Genomic DNA, 20,554 nt, shown 5'->3' with positions numbered 1-20,554 from the left:
AAGAAAAAAGAAAGAATGAATAAATGCAATTCCGTCATGCAGCCAAAGTCCCCTTGCGACTCCCCTCCAGTCGCTTTTTCCCTGCGTCCTCAGACCCAAGCGGAGTCACGAGAGGTGTGCTTGAAAAGTCTTTGTTAAGTTAGCGGTGAACTGTACGTTTCGGTGCAAACACGCACTCGGGCACGCGCGCAAGGCCCGACCCCACGGCACCAGTCACCGCGAGGGGGTTCTGTAAAGCTCCACCCGGGCCGAGCTCACCGCGGCGCTCGGGTTCTTCGACCTTCCAACCGAGCGCCAGACGCTTGGGTATAGAAAGAAAAAAAAAGAAAAAAAGAAGAAACAATTTTTCACGAATCACTCCATGCACAGTCATGCCTCTGTGATCTGTCACTTCCTTCCGACCCCCCCCCCCCAGACCCCCCCCCAACCAATCCCTCCAATAATCCCGCTGCCACTCAAAGGGGTTCAAGTGGGCAGAGGCACAAAGGTTTGACCAGTCAACGCCAATCTCCAGTTTCCTCTTCCCGCCCTCCTTCCCCCCCAAAAAAGTACGGAGGTATTGCGAGGTGATGAGAATAATTTAATTCATGCCTTTTAGATCTGGAGGCTGCGTGCTCACAGGCAGAAAAACCTCCCCTGAAAAAAAAAACAAAAAACAAACAAGGCTAAGACTATAAGCACACCCTCTAAATTCTACTCCAACGGAAAATTCCACTCTCAGCTCAGCAGAAGGTTCTGAGACAGAGTCGGAGAAAAAAGAACCTGTTGCTGCAGATGGACGTTGGATCTGCTCTCCGCATGCCAAGCCGAGGGGGGGGGGGGGAGAGAGAGAGACAACAACGAATTCCATACTTCCGTCCACCGTGACGCAATTCTCAACTCCTTTGTACTGTACTTCCTGGGTTTTCTCAAAACGCTGTTGTTGTTGTTGTTGTTGGATAGATTTGGTTCCTCTCTTTGTAATCCCAAACCAAGGTGGTATGAAGGGGGGAGTCGAGCTACAGCAAGACTATGAGTCGATCTCCTGGTCTTCCAGTGTGAACGGAGCCATTCCGAAGGGGGTCCGTTCCAGGTGGGTAGCCCCAGGAGAGGGTCTACGGACCTGTGATCTCGGCCCTCAACCGTGCAAGGCCTCTTCCTTTACAGCGGGCTGCAGCCAGGGCTGCAGCTCCGTTTAGGTAGCGTGAAAAGAAAAATGGTATGTTAGCTTGTCACAAACACGTAGAAAAGGGTCGGGCAAGAGGGGCGCGATGAGAGTTTGGTTTTCGGGATACAAGAACATCGTGTGTCATCCGGGGCCTCTCTCCGAGGCCGAGAGCAACGGCGATGGGTTCAGATCCAAAAACCATGGAGCGAGACGTTAGCGAGAGCAAACGGCGGGTTTCATCTGTTCTCCCGACAAGGCCCCACTGTGGTCTGACTCGAGCTCTTCCCCCAGGCCTGCTCGCCGTCTCCCATGTCCCCCACGGCCTCCCCTCGTCTCGCCTCGGCGAGCGCGCCTGTCCAAGGGTTGGCCAAGAAGCCCTGCTGGTCCCCCAGTTTCAGGCCCAGGATCTCCCGCCGGCCCTCCCTTCCGCGTGTCGACAGCAGCATCCCGCCTTGTTCCAGGCTTCCCGTGCTGTTGCACTTCTTCACGGCCCCGCCCAGACACACCAGGGAGCTGGGCGACAGCAGCGAGGTCAGCGACAGACTGCTCAGCGTCTCGGACAAGTGTTCGCTGTTGCCCGCCTGGCTGGAGCCGCAACCCCCGATGGACGATCCGATGCCTATGCCCAGGTCCTCGTCCGACGGGTCGATGGAGTCGTCGCGGGTGTAGCCCGGGCTCGTGCTGCCTCGGCCGCTGCTCTGGCTCCGCTGGTGGCCCCTGGTGGCCTGGAGGGTCAAGGACGAGGAAGGGCTGGGCCTCGGCCTCAGGGTCTGGACGAGCGAGGAGATGGCCGTGGCGTCTTCGGGCAGCTGAAGGGGGATTGGGAGCGGCAGGGTTGGCGTCTGCAGTGGCAACGCCATGTTCTGCGGCGGAGAGACGCTGAAGCTCAGTCCCTCCTCCAGGGTGGTCTGGAGGCTGCCCTCGGAGCTGCCCGTGGCCAGGGACGAGTCACTGTGGGACGGATACTGAGCACAGGACAGCGGGACAGAGGGGAGGCTTTCGTCAAGGACTTTTGGAACTTTCCGTCACAGATAATTCTGCAGCGTCACTGGGGGTGTTTCACCAACCCACCCACTTCTAACAACTACTTTATGCACATTACACAGAAAGGGTGCAATATTTCAGTTACCATAGGTGCAATGTTACAGACTACCTCTTTGCTATCACACGCCAACTTAGTATTTACCAGAGCTAATTTCAGCTTCTTAACGGTTTGGATCTTTGTTCTTGTTGTTTAAACTTTGCATTTAAGTACTTGACTTCAAAAGTTCTCTTGATTTTTATACTTATTTATGGCTTCTAAAACTGGACCTGAGTACTGGTTTCCTACTATAACCGCAAAGGTGAGCTGGTACGACAGTAAAGTTCCTTGAATCCTTGAAGGTGAAGTTACACTCAACTGGGCTCAACTCAAGTTGTCAGTTCACTGGAGGGCCACATGGAGAAAGAAACAACAATTTACACCTCCAGACAATTTAGAGTTGCCAATTAGAGTCGTGTGGGCGTCTTCGGACAGCGGGAGGAAGTTGGGGGCACCTGGAGAGAAGCTACGCAACACACGGGGCGACACGCTAGCTCCACGAGGTGGTGCAACCTAATTGCTTGTGAGGCTATGGCGCTAACCGCTGTCACTGCCGGTGCCACCGTCGAGCGAGCTTAGCACAGTCCTCTTGAAGAAAATTCCCACTGCTTCTCCCTCCCTCACTCCCTCCCTCCTTCCCTCCCTCCCTCCCACGCCTCCTCCTTCTCACGGACCTGCGAGCTGAGCATCTTGCTGTGGGCTGCGGGGGAGCGGTGCGAAGCCCAGGATGTTTGCGAGGTCAGCCTCAGGCTCCGTGTCAACCGTAGGCTCCTGCTGCGGGGAGGCGCCGGGATCGCAGCTCCTGCCGGTCGAAAGAACTCTGCGGGAAAAAAGAAAAGCGGAGAGAAAAAGAAGATAAATGTCACAGGCTCATTCTTTTACCCTCCCCTTTTGTTTCCTTTACATTTCTTGCAAAGTCTTTTTATGTCTGGTGCATTTAACATATTAATAATGTATTGGAGCCTGGCTCCAATGCCGATGCTTTCTTTGATGATGTGGCAACAATCCAAACAAACAAAACAATATTTAAACTCCTGCTGCATAAGAATGTCAAGTTAATGCATGCCATGAAAAGTTAAGGAATTAGGATTTGAAGATTTTGCATATGCATTTGTTAGCATTTTTTTTTTTTTAAACCAACAGCGTGGGGCTGCGTGGCTCACCGGGGCTGCAACGAGGTGAACACATGTCCAGCTGATGCGTTTGCATCTCCATCTCCTGCAGCGCCGTCTCCATCTCGACGCCGGGGCTGAGGGCTCGGCAGGGCCGGCCCGACCCCTGCGCCTGGCCCTGGACCACGGTCTGAACCTGGTGGTCTCCACTCAGGCTCAGGCCCTCGCCCCCAGCCTCGTCGGAGCTGCGCGAGTCGCTGCTGGACCTTCCCTGTGGAGGAGAAGAGGGCCTGATGTCAATGAAAAAAAAAACAACAACTGGTAGCTGTAAACTTCACCTGATTGAAAGAGTAATTTGATTACTCAGTCGTACTGCTTATCCTGCACTCAGAGAAGAACCATCACAGGTAAACAGTATGTCATCTGCATATTTAGTCAACCTTAAAAATCCCTTTTGTATGAGTATTTTGAAAGTCTTAAACACTTACAATGAAATAATAGATCAGATCTTGCTGATATAAGTTAGCAAAGCATTCTGGGGTTTCGATCCAGAACATCCACTGACACACTAAATATTTTGTTTGCTATGACTAGTCTGGAAATCAGCAGCTCGTCTTTCTGTAAACCCCTGAATCTTCATGTTGTATGAGCCTTTTTTTTAAGATTCAAATTATTATTTTAAATGTTAGATTTTAAATGTGTGTGCATGCATGCAGTGGCTACAGCATCACGGGGCAATTACTTCCTGCTCCTCGGTTAGCCTCGGAAGCTCTTGAATCGTTTGTTTGGTTTTGTGCAGTGGCGATTACATGCGTTGGCTCCGTGGCAAAGATTTCTTCTGTATGTATTATTTTTTTATGACCTCCACCTCTTCTAATGAGCAGTGGTTCACAGCCACGCTCGGCGGCTCGCCCCAACCCCGGCTCTCCAGAACCAGGGAACTTACCCCATTATGGAGGAGAATATCCGGGAAAAGGACAGACGATAAGGGACGGCGATAGAGGGGCTTGAGGGAGTTGTCAGGGAGATGTGCAATTACCAGGGGGGGTTAAGAATGAGCGAGGGGAGGCATGAAAGACGGAGTCAAAGGGGACGAGTGGGTGGAGGAGATTGAGACATGGGAGCCGTCCGAGAGAGCGACTGGGGACGAGGCAGTTTTATTCATGAGGAGGTCCATGTTGGATGAAGAATGCGGATTCTTCAAAGACAAGATGGAAGCAACTGATAGGCAGAGTGGAGGAGATAGAGAAGCCTCTGGGGGAGCAAGCCGTGGCTAATATTTTAGTACGGTCATTTGTTTTTTTGGAATTCATTAAGCAAGTGAAAAAAAAAAAATAGTGAGCACACTGAAAGTTACAAATTACAGCAAACCATCCTGTTTTTAGCCGGGAGCTAAAATACGGTTTTCACAAAGTCCACTTCAGGTTCATTGTTGTATGTTTATGAATGAGTATTTTTATATTATTACTAGTATCATTGATGGCCTAAACTCAAAGAAGGACAAAATACCTGAGTGAAAAAGGCAAATTACTCTGATAGTTTCTAAAATTCAAAGCCACCAGAGATGTAAAAAAAAGAAAAAAAGAAAAAGTTTCGTTTTTGCATTTGCTGGTAATGAACATTGATGTCAACAAAAGCAGCCGCCTCATTGCCGCGGTGGGACGGCGACATCGTGGCCGTCGTGAGAGAGACGTGACATCAAGTGGGACTGACAGGGACCGACATCGGAGCGACACGGAACTGCAGGACCAGTCAGTGAGTGCAATGTGCTGACTGACAGCTGATGTGATAACATGGTTGTATGCAAACATATATATATATATATACACACACATATATACATATATACATATACATATATATACATATATACATATATATATACATATATATATATATACTATATATACATATATATATATATATATATATATATGTATCATCAACAAAATCTTTAAAAAAGTTGAAATTTAAAATGTTTTTCCATTTTTAAAGAATTAAAAACACACACACACACCTCTGCCCATGTACGCACCTGGTGGTCTCGCGCGAGCAGCTGAAACGCAGTGTGCTCGTCCAGGCTGAGGTCGTCCGGCAGGGCGGGGGACGAGGACTTGTCCGAAAGTTGCTCCGACTTCAGCGACGCCTGCTCAACCTCTGCCATCCTGATCTGCTGCAGAAACGGCCCTTTGTTTTAATCACGTCTCAAGTGTGACGGGGGGAGGAGGAGGAAGGGGGAGGGTGATGCGGGTATAGGGAGGGAGAGGAGGGAGGTAGAAGGGGACGCGGGGGGGGGGGGTGCGTTCGCCCTCGTCAGCGCAAAAAAAAATCTGGACTCCTCGCCGCGCAAAGTGCACTTTCAGAGGATCGCCGACGTTGATTCTGGGATCTTTTCTGTTGACGAAGTGGCGCTCGGAGGCCAGAAGGGGGGATGAGCAAACGCGGTTTGTCTGCAGCAAAGTGTTGGGCGATAGACTTTCGTAGGAAAAAGTGACGGCGCTGCGCTATCAGCGGGTTGGACAAAGACCTCGTAAAGGCACAGAAGCACCAGACCTCCTTCAAGTGAGCAGGTTACTTACCACATATATATACGGATATATTTATATATACAGAGTCAGCCAAATAAAAATGTATACACACATCAGGAAAATAAATACTTGCATAAATATTCAATTTGTATAAGTACTTCTATACATATAGATACCTCTTTCAAAGTTTGATCAAGTGACGATAACACTGTAAACTCTTGTACAATGGTTTCCCAACAGCTGGCATCAGCCTCATGACTGGAGAATCAACAAGTGTTGAGGTAATAAACGTTAGACCAAGCAGTAGTTAGCCGTACACAGAGAGATGTCTGGCAGCCAATGGCCACCCCTTTGAGCACCTCTTGTAATCATAGAGGCCAAAGGCAACTTTTATTAATCTTATGACGTCTGAACGAATTTGTGACTATATATACTAAATATATACGCAAGCTTTTCTTTTCCTGATGTGTGCTTACATTATTTTGGCTGACTCTGTAAATACAGCAAACATATAGTGACCACACAGTCATATACATATAGCAGCAAAAGACAAGGGGGGAAAACAAGGGAGGAGAGGACGACAGTTATTCAACGCCAGGTCTGCCGCTGCATCGAACTGACTCCGAGCGCCGGAGCCCGTTTGGAATTACAGCCGCGCTGGTCCCCTGCGAGCCCCGGGCTTCTCGGCTGACACTCCTCCCCCTCGGCAGCAACACTTTTTGCTCAACGTTTTGACAACGGGCTGCAAACAGTGGAGCTGGAGTGGAACTGTCAGGGTTTCCTGGGGGGAGGGGGAAGGGGTTGGGGGCGAGAGGGAGGGGGAGCGGGAGCGCTGTGATGCACTCAATCACTTGTTTCCTAAAAGAGACGAGAGCAATAAACAGCCAGAGGACCCGAGGCATTTTTTTCTTTCCTGTTTTTTTCTTTTTCTTTTTTTTCTTTACCAAACTGGTTCAGATAAAGAGATGAAGAAGGAAAAAAAAAAAAAAAAAAAAAAAGAGAAGCCAATGGAGTGAGCCCGGCCCTTGGCCGTATATTAACAGGAGCCCCTGGGTGAGGAAGACAATGAGGTTTAAAGAAACGATTTAAGGCCGATAATGCATCAATAAGCTGCCGATGCCTTTAGGGGGCGGCGGAGAGACGGACGAGGGACGGACGGAGAGACGGAGGGATGGACGGAGAGGTGGGATGGCGATGCAGCAGCAGCAGCAGCAGCAGCAGCAGCAGCAGCAGCAGAGCGATGCAACTCGTTAACCGCTCAATCGCAGCCGGCTTTCACGTCACAGAGGCGAGTAAAAATAATTTAAAAAAAGAAAACATCCCCACATCACGGCTGCTCGGTAACCACGGCCTTCCACTGCGCCTCCGGGTACCAGGACAAAAAAAAAAAAAAAAAAAAAAGAGATAAAGGTAGAGTTGACGAACGGCTGCGTTTCAAGGTAAACGGGAGAGCCGGGTGAGGAGGAGCAGCTGCGGGCGCTCGAATGACGGCGGCGGCCGGCGGCCGGCGGCGCTGGATGATCGACGCAGATGGGAAGAAAAGAAGGCGAGCGTGCCGTTGAGGGCGAGAACTGCTGTTGACCTGCGCTGATGTAACTGGGACGACTATGGCGCCCTGGTTTCAGCGGGCCAGACTGTGAGGGGTCGCACTCATTTGTCTCAGTGTCGTGTCTTTTTTTTTCTCACCAGTTTTTAAAAGGCCCCACATTATACCGACCTGGACTTTTCATGGAAGAGCGGCTCTCCCGCACAATGGCGGAGACTCGGAGAAAAACCTTACAAATCTGAGGACAACACCAGGAAAACGCCCTCTGTTTGCAGCTCCGCTTTAAAAAAAAAAAAACAAACATTGGGGGTTTTCGGATTCAGGCTTGAACCGATGCTTTGCTGACTCGTCCACGCGTTTAAAATGAGACAGGAAGGTGTCACAGTGCGAAAGCCCTTTCTAAAGGCGCAAATCGCCAACCAGGATGGGACACCGGTGATGTATCGGCGTCCTTTGTGACATCACAAAGGGTTGAATCCAAGAGCGAAGAAAGGATGGACTCTTTCTTCTTTCTCACCAAGGGTAAAGCCCCGTTGGTCTCTGCGAATATGGCATAACACAGGGGGCCTTTCAAAAAAAAAAAAAAAAAAAAAAACCCTCCTCGAGAGACTCTGATGATCCCGTTAATGACGTTGCCCCCTTCAGGAAAGCTCATGCATGACGGCGTGTCCCCCAGATTGCTGTGGTCACAGTAGACGTGCTAAATCGACTGCAGTCGGTTTCCAGCTGTGCCTGGGAACATGTTAGGCAGTTGCTTGGTGAATAACCCTCCCCCCTGTCACACACACACACACACACACACACACACACACACACACACACACACCGCTGTTCACCAACTTAAACAGGACAACACCGTGCACAGAACGATTCGACTCTAAAAACAAAAAGTTGCAGGTTTTGGATGGAAATCGGAGGCGAGGTTAGTCAGAGATACAGTAGATACAGTGGAGGCGGTGAGGGGGGAGGTGCAGAGGACAGACGGACGGACGGACGGACGGACGGAGGGATGGACGGATGGATGGCGAGGAGGTCAGGCATGACCGAGGCTTTGACAGGTCGCGAGCTGGACGGACGGGCGGACAGGTGGGACGGCGTGCAGCCCAGTTAGCGCTCCCGCCGAGCTGACCCGCTGCACTCCACCGCCGTGACGGACAACACGGCACAGGACCGGAAGCGAGGCTCCCTCGGGGGGGGTGAAATAAATAAATAAATAAATAAATAAATAAATAAATAAATACTCAGAGTGTTGGTGTGCGCATGCGTTGCGATGACGGGGGCTTCCTTTTGTGTCGCAGCCATGCATCGATCGCCTCATTAACTCGCTCTCGGGCACAAAGCGGAAGGATGGTATCACCTTTTTTTTTTTTTTTTTTTGGTTGTTGATACGGCGTTTAATTAAAAGCTGGCTGAATTTCCCGGAGACGGCGCTCGGCAGAGCGGGGGACCTGCCGCGAAACGTCCCGTCGAAGCCGCCCGGTGTGAAAAATGAAGCCCGGCGATTTGCAGGTGTTGCTGTCTGTCTGTAAAAAAATCCCACGACTGTTTGTGAATGCTTCGCATTAGCTCCGTAAATGCTGCCAGAGGACTCATGTGGCTGCCGACAAATATTTTTTATATGAGTGTGTAGATTTTACATAAATAAACAAAGAAAATCCATGACAATGGAGTTCTCATTCCATTGTCTCCTCCAAGTTGGCCATTGCAGGTGCTTTGCACTAAACACTGTTCCTCTGGCCAGAGTCACCACGAAGTCCAGGTAAATAATATGTATTGTGATGACATCACTGTCACCTCAGCATCTAGTCAGTCATTTTATTCTGAAGAGCAGAATCCTTAAAAAACAATATATATATAAAATACACAAAAAACATCTTGGTCTTTTTTTTAATAATAATTATTCATTTGTATGAATTGGGGCCGGAATTTACAAATTGACATATATCTTGTGTTTTAATTTGTATCTTTTTTTCTTTTGAGATTGTATTCATTGATTTCAGCGCCAGTTAAGCATGTGTCTACATTTAAAAGCTGGCAGGAAAACGATTGATTGCTACTTTGCGTGTTTGGGGCGTGCCAGGGAGATTAGAGTTTGCACAAATTCACTTTTTTTCCTCTCTCTGGCACATAAATTTAACAAGCAACCGCGCTAGCCGCTCCGATTTCTGAGCACTTTAAAAACACTTTATCACCGGCATCTTGGAGCTCAGAGGTAAAACAACAACCCGGACAGTCTCACACTCACACACACACACACACACACACACACACACACACACACACACACACACACACACACACACACACACACACACACTCCATGAACCTGCCCCTGGCTTTTTTTTTCTTTCTTTTTTTAAGATGCCTCACTCTCAAATTGAATCTGATTCGCCTTTAAATGTCAACAAGCGGCAGCGGTAATGATCCGGGTCTCTCGAATCTGCGGCGGCATTAATATTTCAGAGAGCCGGGCTCCTGATCTCTTCCCTCCTCTCAGCCTCACACGGTAACGAGTTGGGGCTTCACTCGGGGCCCGTTTTGAGGCGAGCGCCGAGCGGGGCCGCGGTGGGACGCTGCCCTTGATCAAATCAATCACGCCGCTTTTCAAAACACAGATTTACGCAGCCGGTTTTTACGCCGGCGAACTGCAGCGACGGAGTCCGAACACCGACCCCCTGACTTTCTGTAATCCAATTTCTTTTTGTCAATATCACAAGATTTGTGGCCGGGCTTTGCTTAAAAGGGTCGTAAAAGTGACAGACAGCAACATGCTTGCTCAATTAGTAAAAATTGACGGGTTTTTTTCTCCCCCCCACCCCACCCCCCCGCCTCGGAGAAGAAAAAAAGATTTACTGCTGTGAGTCGGGAGTGCTGTGGCAGCGTGTGATGGATAAGAGCCTGGAGGCTGGAGCCCGGTGAGCAGGTTCCGACTGATGGCGCTGGTTGGTCTACAGCCGTGCGGAGACGACGGCGCGGACGGGAAAACGATGCCTGAGGTTCCGTTGGGAAGTTTAAACCAGAGGCCGACTCAGAGGGACGCAACGGCATCAGAATCTCTCAGAACTTGCTTGAGTGCTTGGCCCAACATTGAGTTGGGACTTCGCACAAAGTGACCAGCTGTGATGGACGTCTGAAACCATTAATCGATTAATCGCATCGCACATGATGCCAGGAAGGATATCTATTTTTTATGTGTGCTTTTACTTTAACACGTTTTGTGGTTGTACCTTGTCAGAAAGGTCTTTTTCACAACTTTATCATTTTTTTCCTCCCCCTTAAGCAAATAATCGTTTGATTAATCGATAGATTAATTGATAGATTAATCCAGGGGTTCTCAAACTTTTCCAAGCCATTGGCCCCCAAAATAGCATTGCCTTCTCCGGGTGGGGGGGGGACCCCCTTCATAAGCCAAAAGGCAATACTACATAATATTCAAAGAAACACCAACTTTTAGGAAGTTTTTTCTTACTTTTATTAGCTATTCAAAAATTGCTACATTTGTTTAGAATAAGAATATTATCAACTAACATGTTTTAACACTATTAAATTATTCTCAATGTTTTTTAGTTTTTTTTAACATTTATTTATTTGCATTTTTTTCTCATTTTCTCCACCTTGAAAACCACTGGATTAATCCATGACTAAAATAATTGATAGCTGCAGCTCTATTATCTATCTATCTATCTATCTATCTATCTATCTACATCCTCTTGACTCTACTACCAGATTTGCACTGCACGCTGGGTAATCTTTGCAGTCCCCACCTCCTTCGTCAGGAACAATAAATAAATCTCCACCCAGAAGCCCCCCCCCACCGTTGTTTGAGACCATCGCACGTCCACTTTGTCAGCATGATCGTGCATTAGACGCTAACGATGCCGTTCCGTCCCTTGGAGAGCAATGCGGGGTCGCGACCCCGTCCCGCGCCTCTACGGGTGGTTGTGCTGCCTGTGCGTGCGCATGGTGTGGCGTGTGCCGAGAACGGTGGTGGTGGTGGGGTGGGGGAGGGTGGGTGTGGGTACCTCGGGCGGGTGGCCCTTGCAGTCTCTGCAGAGGGGCGGAGGGGAGGAGTAGTGGTGGAAGACCGAGCCGGAGAGGTTGTCGATCATCAGCATCTCCCCCTCCAGCGTGTCCTTGATGAGGAGAGACACACTGTCCAGCCACTGGCTCTCCTGGAATCACATACACACGTACGCACACGGGACACAAACGCATACGCGTACGCACACACACACACACACACACGCACGCACAAGGGACGCAGGCCGGCAGAGCAGAATTGCAACGCAGGCGCCCAAAAGAAACCAAAAAGTAACAAAAGGAAACAAAAAAAAACAAAAACCAACAACAGAAACAAAACAATGTGCACGTGCGGACATGCGAGGACAGAGAACACGCAGGGAAACGCATACACCAACGGGAGGGTTATCAACTGCGAAAGAGTGCGTTGCACACAGTCAAGTTACACTTCTATATCTCTCTCTCTCTTTCTCTCTCTCTCTCTCTCTCTCTCTCGCACACACACGGACTGAAACACGCACTCAGCTGCAGCCTCGTTTTCTCAAAAATTTACACACGCATCCACTTCAGGGTGGAATTAGCGTCCGGCGTGGACAAATAAAAAAAAAAAAACAGAAGCCTCCTCTTGCTCGCCCTCCCGCCCTCTCTCTCTCTCGCTCTCTCTCGCTCTGTCCGCCTTTCGGGGCTCGGAAGCGTCTCCCCGCGAGGAGAAAATCTCCAGGATAATGTGACTCCGAACCCTAATTAACCAAGTTACACATCATTTTTTACTATCAAAGCCTTTAAGCACCGAGAGCGCCGCAATTACATTTGATATATCACCTCAATTAGGGCCGTTCAATACCTTGTTGAAACAGTTTAAGATTTTAAGCGCTGGCTTGCTGTCCGGGTTTTATTAGGTTTTAAAGTGACTTAGCCATATAAATATATATATTTTACATTCTTTTTCCAGCGTTATTTTTCCTCTACAGATTCCCTCCATGCTTCTATGTCATTGGCTGGTTGGCATCGCGCGAAGACGGTGCAGGCTGGCGCAAATGGGAACCACTGGTTGAATGTATGTATTTCTGCAATCCTTGGCAGGGAGCCGCGTTTTGAGGCAAATCGGACGCATTTGGCGCCTGCAGCACATTCACAACAGCCGAAGAAGAAGAAGAATGAGAAATGCTGTATATTACATCAGCAGAAATGTGCCAAGAGAGGCGGCGAATCAGGGTCACTCCTCTTCAATCCCGCCTTTTCTCTCGGTTTTTTCGGCTTTTATTTTTCCTCGCGGCACATTTCAGCGCCGCTTGCGGGGCTATACTTAGATCCTGTTATGCAAACACACATTTGTGACTCACACTGTTATATTACAATCAATCAAGCCACCCTGCTTGCGTTTTGCGCAAACGCGGGGGCGAATGTTTCCAGAAACATGCTACTGTAACTCCCCGGCTGTAGAAAAAAAAAAAAAAAAAAAAAAAACGACGAAAAAAATAAATACACCCGAATCACGGCGGCTTGATGAAACGGCGCTGCCTTGACGGCGCCAAGACAAAGTATTTGCGCGGGGAACGCTGCCAGATCGCTCCGTAGAGCAGTACAGATTTATATATAAACACAGCTCGCCCTCTCTATCACACACACACACACACACACACACACACACACACACACACACACACACACACACACACACACGAGGCACGCAAACACCGTCCCAAGATAGTCGGGTGAGGGTAGGCGGGGCGTTTGATATAAAAATAATGTTTGATTGACTGCGGTGGCCTACATGCCGGCCTCGATTAATAACTGTATTAGCGGGCAACAATAGGGCCGGTCTGTGGGGAATATAGACGGCGGGCAGAGAGTAGAGGGAGCTGAAATTAATTACTGTGTCTATCTGACCGTCACCGGCTCAGCTATTATCTCCCCCACTCTCGCTGAGCCCCTCGCCAGCCAGCCCGCCCCCCCCCACCCGACAGCGTCCCCTCCAGTCCCCGCGCCGTACATCATTCGCGCTTCGGCTCTGAGCCCAGAAGGAGTGGGTATTTTTTTTTTTCCATCATATTTTGGAGGGAGGTTGCGCGGTGGAATGCACAGGCGGCGGCGTCATCGATTCTTCACGCATTGTGGTTTAAGCTAAAAGCCTGGCATTGCGTTTCGACGTGCGGAGCGGCGGTGAATTCCGCGAGAAGCTCTGGACTCGAAATTCCAGGTTGGAAGGTTAAAGAGCCGAATGGAAAGAATTTCAATATGGCAGCCGCCGCCTTCAACCCGGAGCGGTGACTCACTTTGCCAATCACTTATATTTTGCCGAATGTTCCTGGCGATGAATCCGTCCTAATACGCCGTCGTTTCCAGGAGTGAGGCCATCCCAGCCAATCACAGCCGTGTATTACAATTGGGCGGGTTCCCCCCTGCCTCCCCGCACCTCCGACCGAGTACTGGGTTGCTCCGCGTCGGCAGGAACCGGCAGCCGAGCTGATCCACTAATCTGAGCACTGTTGTTTGTCCGAACGCTCGCATGTGAGTCCAACTGGGTCCCCGTTGCTTTAACCCGGATTACAGCAGGAACAAAAATAAAACTTCCGAGGTAACGAGAGGCACCGCAATGATGGTTGATGGTATGATTCAATCAACTGTTATTATTCCTTTAAGCGAGTTTTAAAGAGGAAATGATGAGCGTTTTTTCAAGGAGAGATTTTAATAAGTGGGTAAACAAAGCTCGAACTGAACGGGTTGAATAGAATCACGCACACACAAGCAGGTCCTGATCCGCGCAGTGAATAAACTGCAATCGCTCTGCCAGCTTCCTTATTGCGTCACCTCGGAGACTGAGAATGAGAGACGGTGAGATGAAGATAAAGCGAGAGGGGGAGGACGTTGCCGGTGCTGCTTTTTTTTTTTTTTTTTCTTCTTCTTTCCCTCGTCTGAATTAAGTTCCTCTGTCAGCCAACACCGGGCTAAAAATGGCTCCTCGCAACCAACTATAGCACTGCGAAGGCAGCGTGAGTCATCTTTAGTTGTACCTGGCCATGAGCGATTGGCGCTAATATTAGCCTCCTCATGATGGGGAAGTCTCTCCCCTGAGACCTCGTCCACACATACGTGGGTATTTGGAAAAAAGAAAGAAAGAAAAAAAGAAAGAAGCTTAGCTTAGCTTTCATCCACGTGAAAACACATTCTGAGGTGAGGGATTTAGAAAGCTGTAATTTTCAGGAGAAAAAAAAAACAAAAACTATTGGAACATGTCTCGTAGGCAGCTGCAGATAAACCGCAGGCAAGAGCAACAGCACTTCTACACTGGTGCTTATTAGTAGAACTTATTACATGTCCGTGTTTTGTACATCTGCGCTCCCACTAGAGAGTCAAATTTAGAATCTGAGCTAAAAACAGGAGGAACTCGACGTCATTGCCAGCCCACACATGCACTCGCACTTACACAGCATTGTTGAGCCTTTTAGGCTTTTTTTTTAGGTTCCTTTTTGGCCAACACGTCCTTCAGCTGAGACAGTGCGTCGCCACCTGCTGGTTTGGCATGTGGTTGACATTGCCCGACAGCGTGGATTTTTTTACTTTTATGAATTTAAAGCTTGAAAGGGGCCCTGTTATGGCCATTTCAAGATTTAATACATGAATGTGGGTGGGCTACTTCCATCATTAATGATATGATCTGATCGCCTAGTTTGAGCTGTACAGGCCTTACAAAAATTCAGCCCAAAGAGGTTGTTCACAGGTAGCGCTAGCTAGTGGGGAAGATAGCTACTAGAACTTGCAATGATGCCTCGCTCGCATCTTAAAAAAGTCGGCAGTGGTCTGACAATCAGTTTGACTTGGGATGTCCTTGTTTCAGCCCAGTAATACGGAAAAAAGTTTTAAGTTTTTTTTTACTTGGTGTGTTCGCTGGCCTGCCAGTGACGCCAAAATATATGTTAAAGAGCTGAAAAGGTCAGTTTTTGATGATGGGAAACCCTTTAATAATAGCGAGGCCCTGGATTATCGGAAACAAACAACAAACAGAAGTGAAAGGTCCTCAAATTCCCTCCAAAGCCGCTCCCTCAAAACACACCTGGGATCATCGCTGACAAAGCCTCAATACCGGACCGACATTGACCGACAGTCGGTGCGCGAGACGCCGCCAAGCGCTGACGCCGCACCTCAGGTTTGATTGCACTGCAATAAACAACTTCGTGTTGAGGGAGCGCGGCTGAGCACAGCGACGCTTCTGGGGGATAAATTCCACGGGCGAGCGGGAATCCGATTGTTACGTCGCTCTTACGGGAACGGAAAAACTAAGGAATAAATTAATGAATTAAAAAAAACCCAAAAAGTTTGGCACGTCTGCAGAACCACACACATGCACAACATTCAGGGATATCAGTCAAACTATCTCCACTCATCTTTCTCTCTCTCTCTCACACACACACACACACACACACACACACACACCAAAAGCACACACTCACTTGCACTGGCGAGTACACCCCCGGGTGGGCGGCGCCCGTCGCGTGCTGCATCCTCCTCACGCCGTCGCCCTTCTCGCCCCTGGCTCCGCCCCGCTCCTTGGTCACCGCCGTGGCCGAGGCTCCCGGCGCCGCCCCGACCGCTGCCTTGTCCATCCGCGCACCCCCGCATCCGGGGGCGCCCATGCAACAGAGGGTGCCCTGGGCCAGCTCCAGCTCAATTTCTGCATCCATCTCCGCCTCCTCTTGGGCCTCCTTATTGGAGTCGTCCAGGTGCTTCATCAGCACGGCCACCACCACATTGATGAGCACGAACTGGGCGGTGAGCACGAAGGAGACAAAGTACATTGGCGAGATAAACTGCAGACTGGGGTTGCAGCCGTAGTCCACGTCAGTGCCGTGGTCTGGCGGACACTCCCGCAGCGTGTCCTTGGTGGGCGACGCGCAGGCGGAGGGCAAGAAAAGAGACGGAAGAAAGGAAAGCGTCACTCACGCCGGCCAGACACTGGAGGCCCCAGATTATTATTTCTGAGAGCAGTTGACAGCTGCTGCTCTCTCTGAAGGTTTGAGCATGTTACAAAAACATATCTATCCATCTGTATATCTAATTACTTGGTCCAATGTGGTTTGTGACTTTGCGCAAAGTCACTGGCTGTGATAAAAGATTGAAATGATTAAAACCATTAATCCAATCACACATGATGACAGGATGGATATTTTTCATATGTCCCAATACTTTAACACAATTGTGGCCGTTGCTTATGAGAATTTGCTTATGACAATTTCACAAGATTTTTTTCACCTTATATGCAAACAATCATTTCATTGAATGACCAATAGACCAAAAGATGAATCAATTACAAGATAATGGAAGAGCACAGCTCTATTGAAAGTTCTATCTATCTGTCTGTCTGTCTATCTGTCTGTCTATCTAAGCCCCTTTTGTTTGTGTTACATTACCACAGAGTAGTCGATGCACACTTTAATGATATGTACTTCAATTTTTGGAGGGCGGTTAAGCAGAAAGTCATACTTGAGGAGTGAGTCGTGTGTAAAATGGATACCACTAACTGTAAAGTATACAGTGCACACAGGGAGTCTTTCTCACTAAGCTCACTAAGCTTCTTTATCTTCCCCATAACTCTCCTGCATCAATCCTCACATCCTTAATTGTTTGCGCCTCGCCGCTACTTCTTCTTCTGCCGCCGCCTCGCCGCTCGATCGGAGCACAAGCAGAAGTGACAAGTGTTTTCTGCAGGAAGCACAGGCGTCTCGCCCCGGCTGTGTTTTAAGGAGGCCTAAACTCGTGGCGACACTTTGCACTTTAGCGTCCTCCCCTCCCCTCCCCTCCCACCCCCGCCGATCGTGCCTCGACTCCCCCTTGCATATTTTCTCATTAGCTCTCATTCGCCGCCGTCTGTATCCCCCCCCCCCCGCCCCCCCCCCCACTTCCCTTCCGCTGCAGTTCTCGCCGTCTCTCGACAGGTGAAATCATAATAACTGGTCAGTTCTTTAAACCCCATCATGCACCGCTGTCATCCTCCCTCTTATTACGCTTCGCCGGCGCCTCCTTTTCTCTCCCGCCTCATTATTTTCCCTTCTTCCATAACATCCACCGCGCGACTAATTACCACTCTGCCTCTGCCGACTTCACCCTGGAAAAAGACAAATAAAACGGGCTCTACCAAACCCGTAGCCGAGGACGGAGCCAGCGCGGTGGAGATTTATTCGGCGGGGGCCGGGCTGTGTTTAATGGCGCGCGGCAGTCAGAAACATACGGTGGCAGTCTCCATACCTGCCTGCTTTTTGCGCTACGGTGTGCAAGGGGGGGTAGAGGAGCGCTAGTGGCTGCGGATGATGGAACAGATGAGCGTTTTATGTGTGTGTGTGTGTGTGTGTGTGTGTGTGTGTGTGTGTGTGTGTGTGTGTGTGTGCGCGCGCGCGCACGTGTGTCTCCCCTGCTGCTGATCGCCGAGGAAATCCACAGCCAGGTGCTGAGCAAGCACGCTTGTCTTTTCATCAGCGATCATCACAAGCACAGGAGATGGGATGAAAGGAGGGGAGGTGGAGGATGAGGAGGAGGAGGAGGAGGAGGAGGAGTCTTACTCCCTAATCACTCATCAGGTAGTACCATGGATTCATTACAGGAACTGCCGATAGAGCGGCGTGGCAATTTTTTTTTTCTTCTTTTCTTCCAGTGGCCACAGCCAAAACCCTCACAAGGTCCAAAAAGCATTTTTTTTCACCATAGACCGCAATACAAATAGAAACGCCTGTAAAAGGACAAAGAATCGCAAATAAAGAGTTCATTCCCGGTGTCGTACTTGCTGCTGTGTCTCGGCTCGCTCTGATTGGCTGATGCGTCCTGATGTATCATGGGAACTACAGAGGCACGATGGGACGTGCGCACGCTCTCTATATAAAAACCTTTTCAGCATATGCGCTGGGTGAGCAACTGCATTGGAATGAATGGGCCACAATATTGGATCCAGGTGGCTTGGGGAAGTACGGAGGCCCACACATGTCATGGGGGAGAGGGGTAATTAAAAAACAAATTGTGGCCATGATGATATAGATATGATATGCGTACTAAATACTAATTCGTCCCCATGAAGTACGACAAAATAAAATTGAGGTTTGCACGAAAGTGCTTATTTGTGGTTACAAAATAGTCCGGGGCAGTCTGCTGATGTCAGCTAGCCGTTGTAACAAAGTATTAAACCCAAGCCTGATAATGAAACACCTGTCTAAATGTGGGACATACTGACAAGACATTGACAAGAACATAATGAGAACTAATACTTACCTCAAGGATGTCCTGTAATCTAATGCAGTTTTACGCTATTTCACGGCCACAGAGACGTAGCTCCTGGCAACGGTCCATTTATATTGTGGCCACAAATTAATATTTAGCTGGGACAAATTAGTATTTTGTGGGAACAAATTAGTGGGAATAGATTGAAATTTCGCAGGGGCAAATTAATGTACCGAAAGGACAAATTAATTATTATTTCGTACACGTTGTATCTATATTGTGGCCACAATTTATGTGTTTTTTCTCCCCCATGTCATGTCTGGGGATCCGTAAGGTAGTCCTGATGGGTGCGCGGTGCGGTGGTGAGGGGGCGGGGCCCCGCGTACCTTCATAATGCCGTTCCAGTTGTCGCCCGTGGAGACTTGGAACAGGGTGAGGAAGGCCATGCCAAAGTTCTCAAAGGTAGCGTGACGACTCATGCCCTCGCACGGATAGTCTGCATGGCAAACTGCCGGGGGGAGGGCGGGGGTGAAGCAGGAGGGGAGGGGTGGGGAGGGACGAGGAGAGGAGATGAAGCAGAGATAAAGAGCGAGAGAGAGAGAGAAAAGAGGGAACGGTCATGTCGCGACAGTCTCAGGTTTCTAGAAAATCGGCCGCTAAGCTGCTGCTGCCCGTCGAGTTGAGACCCGGCGTGATACCGAATCTAAGCTGTGCGACCCTTCAAAAAAAAAAAAAAACACACACACAAAAAAAAGAAGGAAACAAAACAAGACAAAAAAAAAAAAATGTTTGTCTTGGAGCTTACATCCAAAGATAATCCCCAGAACGGCCCCAAGGAGGAAGGAGACGCATGCATTTTGCCGCTAATCTTTTTTCGTTCTTTTTTTTTAACCAATGGTTGGGGGGGGGCACAGGGGGCAATGTGACATCTTGGCGGAGATCTTCATCTCAGCGAGGATATTTTCGGGGCGCCGCTTTCGCATGACAATGCTAGAGCGCGGATTTATCCCTTTTAAAAGCGTCTGACTGATAACAGACGCAGAGGAAATAACACAAGTGAAGGCAGCAAACATTCACAGAGGCATAAAGAGTCCGAACTCTTTGTCAAAAGACACACGGTGACACTGCATCCATACTGTGAACGTGCAGCTGGCGCACCAGTCGGAATAATCCCTTTTATTTCACCATGTACATCTCTATATATAAACCTGATGGCAGGATTAATGCGGCATAAGGAAGACTCGCTGTGCCACATGACTTTATTTTAAGTTGCACAGCATGTCGAGTCCCGCATCCTTCGGCGATCGCCGTGTCACCTTCTGAGGGGTCGGACGACCTTTTGACCCCCAGAAGTGTCTCTTCGCTCGTTCTCTGTGGAGCAGGTTCGACAAAGGCCTTGGGAAGCTTTGGAGCCGCTGCCACTTTGCAGGCTGCTTTCATGCGGCCCGACGGGAGGCGGCGCCGAGCAAAGTGGCCGGCTGCGTGGCGCACTTACCTAGTTCTCCAAACAGCTCTACTCCTAAGGCGGCGTAGATGAAAAACAGCAGCATGAAGAGCAGGCCCAGGTTACCCACCTGGAAGAAAGAAAGAAAAAAAAACACACACAGTGCTGTCAAGGCTTTTTTTTTTTTTTTAAGTTTTAGTTTTAGTTTTAACCTGGTGACTCACACGTTTCCAAATCTTTTCAGGTGAAACAAACTGATCTCTTTACCTCCAAAGCAAAGGCGGATTGTTCTGAGTCTCTCTACAGCTTCACCCACCTTCTCCTATCCCTACTTTCACGTGCAGGAGAATCCTGCTTTGCTTTGGAATTAATGGAAAAAAACGGAGGTCGAGTAAAAAGCCTCCCCCCCTCCACTCCCCCACCCCCCGAGGTGGACGGGTGAGATTCCAGAGATGGGAATCGATGCAATCAAG

At 49.2% G+C, this 20,554-nt stretch overlaps 1 protein-coding gene across 6 annotated transcripts in view; it reads right to left on the bottom strand.

Annotated features, from left to right (window-relative positions):
* Positions 1-306: 306 nt before the first annotated feature.
* The window catches only part of cacna1ia (calcium voltage-gated channel subunit alpha1 Ia), an 84,341-nt gene continuing 64,093 nt past the window's right edge, over positions 307-20,554 (bottom strand). Inside the window, exons 28-35 of one of the 6 annotated variants that reach the window (XM_076023998.1) lie at positions 20,133-20,211; positions 19,024-19,145; positions 15,886-16,311; positions 11,437-11,586; positions 5,376-5,510; positions 3,392-3,611; positions 2,903-3,048; positions 307-2,112 (exon numbers count right to left, since the gene is read on the bottom strand). In XM_076023998.1, coding sequence (XP_075880113.1) covers positions 1,384-2,112; positions 2,903-3,048; positions 3,392-3,611; positions 5,376-5,510; positions 11,437-11,586; positions 15,886-16,311; positions 19,024-19,145; positions 20,133-20,211 — 2,007 coding nt within the window. In that variant the 3' untranslated portion in view covers positions 307-1,383. Of the gene's footprint in view, positions 2,113-2,902; positions 3,049-3,391; positions 3,612-5,375; positions 5,514-11,436; positions 11,587-15,885; positions 16,312-19,023; positions 19,146-20,132; positions 20,212-20,554 lie in introns of all 6 variants that reach the window. The other 5 variants (XM_076023997.1, XM_076023999.1, XM_076024000.1 and 2 more) reach the window with 5 other exon arrangements.

Source organism: Nelusetta ayraudi, unplaced genomic scaffold, assembly GCF_046127955.1.
Source record: "Nelusetta ayraudi isolate G7.1 ecotype Tasmania unplaced genomic scaffold, CSIRO-AGI_Nayr_v1 ptg000016l, whole genome shotgun sequence".
Taxonomy (NCBI): domain Eukaryota; kingdom Metazoa; phylum Chordata; class Actinopteri; order Tetraodontiformes; family Monacanthidae; genus Nelusetta; species Nelusetta ayraudi.
The sequence above is the reverse complement of the archived record's forward strand: the minus strand, read 5'-3'. Positions and strand labels throughout refer to the sequence as shown.